Here is a 12,048-nt window from a genome sequence, read left to right as displayed (position 1 = left end):
GGGGCGAGAGGGGGGAAGCGGGGGTAGAGAGAAAAAGAGAGGATACAAATACAACAGTATGGCTGTGCACACCAAATTCGACTTGGATTTGCGAGATCTCAGGCAAAGCACGAAGGTGAAGCGATCCTGTTGGCAGAGAGTGAGCCCCCTGACAGCTCACCATTCAAGCACCCTCACTTCTCGAGCGCGAGGGGGGGGGGGGGGGGGCGGGGAAGGGGACCGCGGAACGTTTCAGGCCAAGGAGACGCTCGCGGCGGCGGCATCTTTTAAGACTGACCTGCTTTAAAAGTGCCACTTTAATGGCCTAGGAAATAACTAAAATTACTTACCAACGTCTGCACCCAAACTGGGAGCCCCAGATCGGGTTTTAGGAGGCAGTATACGAAACGCCGGGCTGGAACCCGAATGCAAATCCATCAGCTGCTGCCCCCAAATCGCGCACGCAGGAAGCGGCGCTCGGGAGCCCCCAGATCAGCCCATCGCCGGAGCCTCCGCCAGCATGTGCCCCCCCCCCCCCCCCCGCACCCCCGGCCCCTCCTCCGCGCCAACTGTGTAAATCAGCCGCCGCAGTCCTCTATCCGCGCTTCGCAGGCAAATCCCTGCTTAGGAAGCAAGGAAGCAAGTGATCTCTCTCTCTCTCTTCCTCTCTTATTCTCTCCTCTCATTCTCTCTCATCTCATTCTCTCTCATCTCATTCTCCATGGGTCACAATCTGGCAGCTCTACAAAGAGAAGCCCTGTAAAATTGAGTGGCAGGAAGTCAGCATTCTGTATCTGTGGATTGATTTTAACTTTTATTTGCAAATGAGAGGTGGCTGTTTGGAAAATTACAGGCCAGGCCCGAGGGGTTTGGGCGGGGTCATCAAATTAAGAGCATCTGAGCTGTATTGATGGGCGGTATCGCTAAACGCCTCGTAGAAGCTGTTTCCAAGTGATTTACAGTGCCCCCCCCCACCCCGCTTCGTGATACATAGGTGACATTTTGGAAGTACACAGATTTCCTCGTCTGTTTACACTCACCAAGAGGGAAGAAAATAAAACTAGAGTGAGGGGAGGTGTGAGGGGCGTTTGCTGGAGAGATGCTGGATACTATTTTGTGACAAATTAAATGAGGACACTTGAGCAATTATTGCACCTATGTGAAAGTATTATTACAACATTATATACCCACTGGAGGCGACCATTACCCCCACTGCAGTCGTACTAATGCAGTCATTTAATGTTCCATTCAATCTGCAGTGTAAACCAACGCAGTTTTTTTTAATAGATCCCTTTCATCAGCGACTGTGTTGGAGAGAGGACAATCTTCCACTAACTTCCAAACTGAATAGGAAGTAGTCCCAGGAATCATCTTTGTATCTCTTGCCATTCCTAACTGAAGTGAATGGAATAAATTGTCCAAGACAAGCAAAGTTGTGTAGCTAGTATAATGTAGACATAAACTGACCTCAACCCTCTTTGCAAAAGCTCTCAAAGGAGCTAACTCAACCCTTACAAAGAGTACTCTCTTTTATATATGAAAATATGCCTGGAGGTATGATTTTAGCCTTTATTTAATGGATTTTCTGTATACTATGTTACACCATTGTTACTCTATGTTATATACATATTATACCACAAGTCTAGTGTCTGTATTACCTTCATTAAAAGAGAGAAGAAGATGCAACTGTTCAGAGTGAAAACCAGGGGCCTGTGGAATTCTTTTGGATTTTGTACATAAATTAGCCAAATTCAGTATGGCAACTGTGTTGGTTGTGCATAAAGTGAATTTAGATTGCTTTTTAAACATAATGTTTCCATTTGTTCTTCACAATGTTGTTCTTTAAGATTATTTAGATTAATAGGGTATCTATAGGGACCTAGAAAGTGGTGAAAGCAACATTATAACGAAACATGCTTTTATTTATTTTTATTTTATTTTTTAAAGATTTTATTTATTTATTTGTCAGAGAGAGAATAAGCAGGGGGAGCCGCAGGCAGAGGGAGAAGCAGGCTCCCTGCTGAGCAGGGAACCTGATGCGGGGCTCCATCCCAGAATCCCGAGATCATGACCTGAGCAGAAGGCAGTTGCTTAACCGACTGAGCCACCCAGGGGCCCCTTATTTTTATTTTTTTAAAGATTTTATTTATCTATTTTTAGAGAGAGAGGGAGTGTAAGCTTGGGGGGTTGGGCAGAGGGAGAGGGAGAGAGAGAATCTCAAGCAGAGTCTGCACAGAGTCAGAAGCAAGGCTCCACCTCACAACCCTGAGATCATGACCCCAGCTGAAATCAAAAGTTGGTTGCTTAACCGACTGAGCCACCCAGGCGCCCCCCTATACTTTTAAATATTGTTTTTCAAATCTACTGGCACACATTCCAAACCCTCCTCAGTAGTTTCTTGGGTAATAAACGCTTCCATGTGAAGCATATGTGAAGACATGGATAAGAAAAGAGTATTTGTCTTGGGTTTTTCACTTACAAGGTCTCCAAATTGAGTTTTAAAAGATATATCCAGGAAAGGTTGTGAAAAAGGTACATCTCTTGGGTGCCTGAGTGGCTCAGTTGGTTAAGCAACTGCCTTCAGCTCAGGTCATGATCCTGGGGTCCTGGGATCGAGCCCCGCATCAGGCTCCCTGCTCCTCAGGGAGCCTGCTTCTCCCTCTCCCTCTCCCTGCCACTCCCCCTACTTGTGCGCACTCTCTCTCTGTCAAATAAATAAATAAATAAAATCTTTAAAAAAAAAAGGTCCATCCCTATAACAAATCAGTCTGATTTAGGAGAGACTGAGCTACATCAGTAGGCTGATGAGTCATAGAGATGTTTTTGGCCTTTTCAGGTGGTTGCTCAATTCGAGGAGAATCACTCCTGAGTACACCATATTCTATGTGGGCAAGTGTGAAATCACACACATGCCCCTGAACCTCAAAGCTGGAGGATATTAGAGTAACCCTGAAAGACATCAGGCAACATCATTCCTAAAATAGCTGAATCTCTTTAACTTTTTGGAGTTTTTTCATTTTATTTGATTTTCATTTATTTTGATTTTTGTCCATAAGAGAACTCTGCATGTGTTAATATATTTACTCTGAGCAGATTTTGTTATGGTTTGATGGTACTGGGGAGCTACAGAAGATTGAATAGCTAGGATGGGTTGTTAGTGTTAAAAGTGAGTACTTCCAACATAAATATTTCAGGTCAGATAAAAATGCTGTGGGGTAAGTGATTGTGATGATCCTTTGAGTGATTCTTTGTTGTGACTTTTTAGTGCATTCTGCATAGGTATTTATTTACATGCCCATAGTTTTATATACATATACATATATATATTTAGTTCCAAGGGCGTATATATGTATATATATTTAGTTCCAAGGACAACAGTATTTTTCAGTTTCCTTTTAACTATTCTGTCATTTTCCAGAGAGAGTCAGTGGTATTAAAGTGAATAAAGTAGACATATTTTTCTTATCTAGCATATATTTTACTCATTCTGATTTGAATAAAATAAATACATTTTTGAAAGATAATACTAATTAAGGTAGTACTAGAGAGTTTCTTTTATAATGGAGCGTTCACCCAAGAAAGCTCTAAACTCTGCAGTAATTTATGATTACATACCTAAGCCATCTATATATTATATTCATCTGTTTTTGTACAAGCATTCATGAAGCCTCTCTCTATCCTTTTTTTGTTTTGTTTTGTTTTGTTTGGTCCATTCCAAATAATTTTCAGGCTGACAAACTACATGCTTGATAATTATCAAAAAACTAATTGTATCTTCATTTGAGCAACTTTTGATACCAACTTTGAAACAATTGAAAATATAGTTACTCACACAATACAATTTTATAAATGAAAATTTAGTCTGCAAAACATTAAGCAAATAAAAACATGATAAAACAGAAATTAAGGGGCACCTGGGTGACTCAGTCATTAGGCATCTGCCTTTGGCTCAATGGGGAGCCTGCTCAATGGGGAGCCTGCTTCTCCCTCTGTCTCTGCTGCTCCCCCTGCTTGTGTGCTTGCACTCTTTCTCTCTGTCAAATAAATAATCTCGAAAAAAAAATTAAATGTTAGCATTTATTTGAAAGAATTCAAAGGATTGAACAATTCAGACTGAAGGTTACATACTTACATAAATGTTTATTTGTGTATATCTTCCTGTAACTCCATAGAAGGAACATGTTTGAAAGGTTTTATATTTTGTAGACATTCCAAAGCCATTGGTAACTTTGTTTTTTCAAAAACATCTTGTAAAATTTAGTGAATCACATATTTGTGGGTGATACCTGCATTATCATTACAGCTAACAAGATATACATATAGAGAAGTAGTTACAAGATATTCAATTAGACATTGATCTTTTCTATTTTGCTTTACTAAAACATTTAGAAGCACTTTGTAAGCTTCCACCTAATGAAACCTTAGGTTATCTTTGAAGTAAACATGTGTTTTAATCTCAAAGATTAAGTGAACTATTTTAGAACTCCCAGAGTTTATCTAGCATGAACAAAGCTTCCAAATTTTAATTTGTAGTCTGGATTAAGCCTAGAAGTTATTGTTTCCTTTATAAGAGATTTTCTAAAATTATTTGAAATTAATAGATTGTGGATATTAAGATTAAAACCACTGAGAAAAAAAAAATTCAAAGATCAAGATAAGGGGAAATTAATCAAATATATTTGTTGAAATAAATTAAACTGTGGAATAATACATCAGGAAATAATGAATAGGTATTGTATGTAGTGGAAAGAGGTAAATCACAAGTTTTAGCAGTGAAGGAAGTTTTTCTTTTTTTTTAATATATGAGAAAAGAGAATGAGAATAATTTTATAACATCATAGAATCTCAGAATTAAGAGGGACTTGAAAGGTTACCAAGTCTGACTAATTATGTGATATTCAAATCCCTATTTTACTATCCTTTGCCAAATTGTTATACAGACTATGGCTTAATATTGCCTGTCATGTGGAGCTTGGTGCATTTCAGGGCAGATGATTTTGTTTGGGGACAAATCTAATTGGTAGAACAAATTTTAAGCAAACTTAAACAAATGTTTTCTTTTATTTCTCATTAAGTAGTCATAGTTACCCCCTTAAGGATATGTTTCAAGTTCTAAGGTAATGAACTTCCTACTTATTTGAGTTAGGTTTATAATCATGCAGAGAAACTCACCTGGCAAGTAGAAATGTTGAACTAATCTTCAAGAGATGAGTGAGGGCTAGAGAAGGAGTCATTTAAATTGGAAGATAGGGGCGCCTGGGTGGCTCAGTTGCTTAAGCAGCTGCCTTTGGCTCAGGTCATGATCCCAGGGTCCTGAGATCGAGCCCTGCATCGGGCTCCCTGGTCAGCAGAGAGCCTGCTTCTCCCTTTCCCTCTGCCTGCCTCTCTGCCTACTTGTGCTCTCTATCTCTCTGTCAAATAAATAAATTAAAAAGTCTTTAAAAAAAATTGAGAAGATAATTTAAACTATAGAATTTGTGATAACTACTAAAGTGACAAAATGTTAAAGGGCATGATAATGCTTAAAAGTTAATTATGAAATACTTAAAATATTTTAACTAGTTTTTCATGGAAATCCCTTTGGAACCACATTTGAAGTTCTATATGTGTCTTCTTAGTCTACTAATTTAAAATTAACTACAGCATCATTGAGGAATAGTATTGGCATCAGATAATGAGGCCAGCAAGCCTAAACAATACCCATAGATATTTATAAGTCAAATCAAATTTCCTCTGGTTTTTGAATTTTTGAAAGCTATTTGAGAACATGAATATGAAATAACTTTTTAAATGAGGCTGATTTCAGTATAAAGCCTGATGAAAAATTCGTTCCCACTGACCATGGTACAAGATAAAAGGCTTAATATGATTGTGTGCTGGAAACCACAGATAATGGAAATATTATGTACAACTTTGCATTTTAAGAATAGAACAAGAGTGTTATGAAATACTGAATATATATCTGAATGTTAACAATTCTTAAAGTGACTGAAATCCAAAAAAATAAAGTTTCTCTGAATTTGGCTGCCTCCCCTGTATCACTCTGCTGAGTTACTTAGCTTCTTTTAGCTTTTATGTTCTATCTAAATCTCCTTGCACATTTCTTTGTTGTTAATTAATGTTTAGTGATTCCCTTATCTGTACATCTGTCTTCTGCGTATTAAAATCGATGGGGTGTGTGTGTGTGTGTGTGTGTGTGTGTGTGTGTGTGTTTTCACATTTGGGCATTTAAAGGTAAATACATGATTCCATGGGGGCCAATTTCTTTCCTTTCATATCCAACAAAATACTCTTCTTTAACAGATGAATGGTCTGAATTTTATTTTCTCTAATGGTAGTGTTTTTCAGAATTTGGTGAACGGTAAAATGTTTATTACAAATATTTTAGCAAATATTTAAAAAAAATAAAATAATTTAATAAACATATGTGGCACAACTAAGATACCATTCACCCACCGTTTTTTAATGATGGCAAAATTATCAGACAATGTAGAACCTATAATGCTATTAACTTGCCCTTATCCAAAAAAATATAAATTACCTTATAGAAATGTGACCAAAAATATAAATAAAAGATAAAGAATATTTGCGTATTTGGGCATGTATTTTAACACACACTTAATATTTTTAAAGGAGGGGCACCTGGGTGGCTCAGTCGTTAAGCGTCTGCCTTCCTCAGTTCATGATCCCAGTGTCCTGGGATGGAGCCCACATCGGGCTCTCTGATCAGCAGGAAGCCTGCTTCTCCCTCTCCCTCTCCCCCTGCTTGTGTTCCCTCTCTCGCTGTCTCTCTCTCTGTCAAATAAATAAATAAAATCTTTAAAAAATATATTTTTAAAGGATAGTCTGACCTAAAACTAGTTTGTTTGTTTTTAATTTCTTATATTAGATATATTCATTAAAAGGGCAGTGGCAAAATGTCTCATGTTATTAAGACAGTGACAGAGTGCTAACTTCCCACCCCTGCCCATTTTGAAACACTTTACGGTTGATTTTGTAATATTTCATTGGAAATGCCATTAAAAAGTAGCCAAAAAGTATTTACACATATAAAAATGATACATATGCATGTGTATATCTGTGCGTGGGCTGGGAGGATATAAAATAAAAAATTAATGGATTCTTTATAAAATCTTTTAATTGTTTCATCTCAAATTGTTTTCTCTAAAAGGGGAGGCATACCTAGTTTCAAAGACTCATAGAATAACAAAATAGTTATCCATAAGATATAAAAATTGAAATATTTATTTAATTGATATTGGATAAGAATATTCATTGAGTTAGAAACTCTTGAAACATTTATGTCACAAAGGATCAGATAGATAATCTTTGGGAACTGACCTTTTTGTATGGGTTTAAGCCAGTTCCCTGGAAAAATAATTCTATTCAACAATTTAACAGTCTGATATCAACTCCCAAATGTGCAAGCACTTTCTATGATTTATGAAAAAGGTAACATGTTTTTAAAATTCTACTACCTTTTAGCTCTTATGCCAAAATATATAACCCAAGTCTTGAATATGTTTAACATTCATGAGAGTCTTTGGCAATCCAGTTTAAGAAAAGGGGGGGGTTGTTAAAAAAGGATTTGCAGTGTATCTCATGGAAATTCAAGGACTGAAACAAATACAGCCAGACCTCATGGGGAACATAATGGGAAATTAGGCCACACTTTGTATCTCTCAGGGTCCACATGGTCTCCCTGTCACCTCCCTCACTTCCCATCTGTTCTCTACAGCAGCAAGAATGATTCTTGAAAATGTAAGGCTGATACTCTTTTAGTAACCCTCTACTGACTTCCCATCGCTCTGAGTAAAAGTTAGCATTCTGACCCAGGTTCACAAGCCCTATGTAATGTTGTTGCTCACTCCATATCTGCCTTCACACCCTATCTCTTGCTTTCTTGCTCCCACTATAGCAGGCACATTCCCCCTCTTGCTATTCCTTTGACTCACCAAGCACACACCTATCTCAGAGCCTTTGCATCTACTGTGCACTGTGTCCAGTATACCCTTTCCACAGTTATCAGCAGGGCTGGCTGGCATCTTCACTGCGTTCAGGTTTCTATTCAAAGGACATCATCAAGTATGCATCCCTGACAATGCTATCCCAAGTAGCAGTTCCCCGATTACTTTTAAACTTCGTGGCCTGCTTTATTTTTATTCCCATGGTTTTCTCTCCTAATGAAATATAATTTATATGCTTGGACATTTTTACCGTCTATCTCCCACTACAGGAATGTTTCATGAGAACAGGCACTTTGTTTTATTCATTGCGGTATTCCTGGCACCTAGAACAGTGGCCCGTGCATAATAGGAACTCCATACGAATGTATTAGAGGAATTAAATGAATGAATGTTCTCTCTAATCTCTACTTCTTTTTGAGTCTGCACCATTTTTCCTCCTTCTGCTAAGCTGCTTTCTCTGCATCGGCTAGCACACAGCTCATAATTGCTACATGGCCTTTCAGCCGCAGTATATCCTCCACCCACTGGCAACTTCTCTCTTTCACTTTAGTTCAAATTCCTGAAAATTTAATTGGACAGGCTTATTTTTTCCAGTAAGGCCACATAGACCATAAGTTTCTGGCCAGTCTCTGGATGTATCCTTTTTAGTCAAATATCTATTCCTGGTCTAATAAGACTGAGCCAGTTCACAGCATGGATGATTAGGTGTGAGGGGCCGTGGACAGGCAGCCAGGCAACACAAACACATCTAGTACATAAAGCCACGGCCGCCAGATGGGCACCTGTGCTCTCCATTGTCCCAAGTCCTGCTCACGAGTCTGACATCACTCCTCAGTTCAGTGCATCTAACTTCTGCCTCCATGTCCTTCTAGACAAAATGACTTCTCTGTTTTTTTCTTTGTTATATTTCTTTGTTAGATATAACTGTGCATCTATAAAACTTCTATAATAAATATATCCATATCTCTTCCTTGATCCTAAAGGCAACAAAATGCCCTGTACTCTTATTCTCACCAGGCTGTTCCACTTATGTTTTTGAATGGTAAGCAAGAAATCCCATGTGCCTGTACAGAGATCCTGTTGTGGACACACCCTAAGGTGACCCCCAATGTGTCACATCCTTGTGTAATCTCATCTTCATAGTTTAGTGTGGATGGAACCTATGACATTTTTTTATCCAGAGAAGATGGCAAAGGTTATGGGATTTTGCAGATATAATTAGAGTTCCAAATCAGTGATTTTGAGTTAATTGGAAGGGAGATTGTTCTGGGACAGCTTGACTTAATCAGGTGAATGTCCTTAAAAGAGAGAATAGTGCCCTCCTTAAAATGAAAACATGTTCTCCTGGTGGTCTTGAAGAATCCAAGGAAATTAATTCTTCCAACAACCTAGTTAAATTTGGAAACACATTCTTCCCCAACCAAGTCTCCAGATAAGAACATAGACCAGCTGCTTTGGGATGGGCATGCTGCTGGCTGGACTGTACCTTCTGGGCAGCCACGCAGACTCAGTTCTTGTCTGGACTGCAGCCATTAGTCTGCAGCATGGGCGGCGGCAGGAGCAGGTGGGTGCGGGCAACAAAGCAGGGAGTAGACACTTGGTGGGGCCTCAGTTTCAGCAGTGCTGCCTCAGCTATGGCCCCAGTCAAGGTGGGAGATGCCATCCCTTCAGTGGTGGTTTTTGAAGAGAAGCCTGGGAACAAGGTGAACCTGACAGAGCGGTTCAAGGGCAAGAAGGGGGTACTGTTTGGAATCCCTGGGTCCTTTACCCCGGCCTGTTCCAAGACCCACTTGCCAGGGTTTGTGGAGCAGGCTGAGGCTCTGAAGGCCAACGGGGTTCAGGTGGTAGCATGTCTGAGTGTTGATGATGTTTTTGTGACTGAAGTGTGGGGACCAGCTCACAACTCAGGAGGCAAGGTTAGGCTCTTGGCTGACTCCACTGGGACCTTTGGGAAGGAAACAGATCTGTTACTAGATGATTCATTGGTGTCTATCTTTGGAAATCGCCAGCTCAAGAGGTTCTCCATAGTGGTAGAGGATGGCATAGTGAAGTCCCTGAATGTGGAACCAAAGGGTATAGGCCTCACCTGCAGCCTGGCTCCCAACATCATCTTGCAGCTCTGAAGCCCTGGGCCCAGACATACTACTTCTACCCTTTTCTATTTCACCTGCCCAACCCCAGATGGAGGGCCCCAGTCCAACTTGAACAGGGGCCACCCAATGGGAACCTTTACCAAATTTCTGCAATAAACATTTCTGGTTCATATTTTTAAAAAAAGAGAGAAAGAAAAGAACACAGCCCAACTGCTACCTAGATTGTAGCCTTGTGACACTGAGCAGAGGACTTACCTAAGTGATGCCTGAACTGCTGACCTGTAAGAAGTATGAAATAATAAATGTGCTTTGTTTTAATCCACTAAGATTGGTAATTTGTTAACTAGCAATAGAACATAAACATAGATCCTTTATCCTAGTTTACAGTAAAAGGCAAATATTTAGAGACCCCATGTTATTTTAGTTCCTTAGGCCCCATGTGGGACTTTGACGTAGACTTTTTTGCTTTCTTTGAGTTTTACATGCTAAATTGTGGAAATAGAAATAATTTACTTCCTTATTTATTTCCAAGTATATTTTTGGGGGGAATTTACTCTTTTTTTTTTCTTTTTTTCTTTTTTTAATTTTCTCTTTTCTCAGTATCTTAAGACTAACTTTAGACTTTCTTTCAGGGGACACCTCATGGCCATCGTGCTTTTCCTCCTGCCCTAGCCACATAATCATCTCTTTTGCATGTTGCATCAACTCCTATCATTTTCAGCTTTTTATTCTGATGAGCATAGACACAGTGTCTTTGGCTGTGAAATTTACATGGCTGCTCCTCTCATTAAAGTCTCACTTTCTTTTCTTGTTATGCATGCAAATAGTTATTTTTCATTAAAATCATTCTATAAATTGTGGGGAGTTTTTACTTAAAGAATGATTTTGTAAGGTCAAAACATTTATGGTGGGAAACATTATCCCCTGATCTATCTGTTTGTTACATCTAAATGTTCATGTATCACATTTTACTTTGTAAAAGTTGGACATATCTGTGTTTGGTCAGTGTTTAATACCTTATTATTTGTAAGTTCCCAAATGCTATTTATTCTGCTTGTAATCTTAAACTGTATATTTGAGTATGTTGCCTTTCTAAGAAATTCTATACAACCACAGTGCAGCATATAAATTATATAATTTAGGAGTCAGTTAACTAATATGTTTTCATATTCTAGAGTGCTAGGAGTTGAGGGTATAGAGACATACACATAAAAAGTTAACATTCTTTTTAATCCCTTCAGCACATAAGTTTTTGGGAGACTTTACAAACTCACAAAAATTATAGTTTGAATATTTGGTACATACTATCTCTATTTAAAAGAAAAATCTTACTTTTCTTTAGAAAATATTTAATGGTATATGTTTGAAAAGCTAATGTATTTATTTATCAAACACGTGAAAATAAACAATTGAGATGAAGTATTTTTTTCTATGTTTATCCTGCCAGAAATTCTCAAACACTGATTTGAAATTGAAGTGATTAAGAATTTTTGTTTCCCAAAAGGGCCCCCACATAGAATATAATCAAGCTCTGGTCCACAATTGCCTGGAAAAATATACAATCACTATAGATGGGTCTTTTATTAAATAGTTTCAAAGTCAAATTTTAATTTTAACGGAGAGGTGAAATTCCAAATCTTTCTGCATGGTCGAAGTAGGAATGAGGTAGAGTGGGGGATGGGGATAGCAATCACGTTCATTTTGATCTGTAGGGAATAAAGAAACATTCAATAATCACATTTCTAAATGCATATCACAGTAGATAAGCCTTTAAGTGCTCTATTCAATTAATTAATTAAGCTTATATCTCATTCAGGTATACAAATTATCCTCTTTAAGGGAAAGAAGCTTAGGGAGATATTTAGAGGGAAATTAATTCAAGGAGCTTTTGTTGAAATGTTTAAGTCCTATGAACACCTTATCAAATGAACTATAACCGAAACTGTTTTTTCTTGTTATCATACTCAAGTCAGTGTAATGCACTGATAAGGAACACACTAAACATTTCC

The 12,048-nt window shown here is 38.4% G+C and overlaps 2 protein-coding genes across 2 annotated transcripts in view; one reads left to right on the top strand and one right to left on the bottom strand.

Annotated features, from left to right (window-relative positions):
• Positions 1-482, bottom strand: part of SLITRK3 (SLIT and NTRK like family member 3) — a 15,415-nt gene extending 14,933 nt beyond the window's left edge. The window contains exon 1 of the mRNA XM_032407282.1: positions 330-482. The gene's annotated coding sequence lies outside the window, so the exon portion shown is untranslated. The remainder of the gene's footprint in view (positions 1-329) is intronic.
• A 9,080-nt stretch (positions 483-9,562) lies between these two features.
• Positions 9,563-10,069, top strand: LOC116634094 (peroxiredoxin-5, mitochondrial-like). Its single transcript, XM_032407287.1, has one exon. The coding sequence runs from the start codon at positions 9,581-9,583 to the stop codon at positions 10,067-10,069; it is 489 nt and encodes a 162-aa protein (XP_032263178.1). The 5' UTR covers positions 9,563-9,580.
• Positions 10,070-12,048: the final 1,979 nt, after the last annotated feature.

Source organism: Phoca vitulina, unplaced genomic scaffold (genome assembly GCF_004348235.1).
Source record: "Phoca vitulina isolate PV1807 unplaced genomic scaffold, GSC_HSeal_1.0 scaffold8, whole genome shotgun sequence".
Classification (NCBI taxonomy): domain Eukaryota; kingdom Metazoa; phylum Chordata; class Mammalia; order Carnivora; family Phocidae; genus Phoca; species Phoca vitulina.
This window is presented reverse-complemented; position numbering and strand designations above follow the sequence as displayed.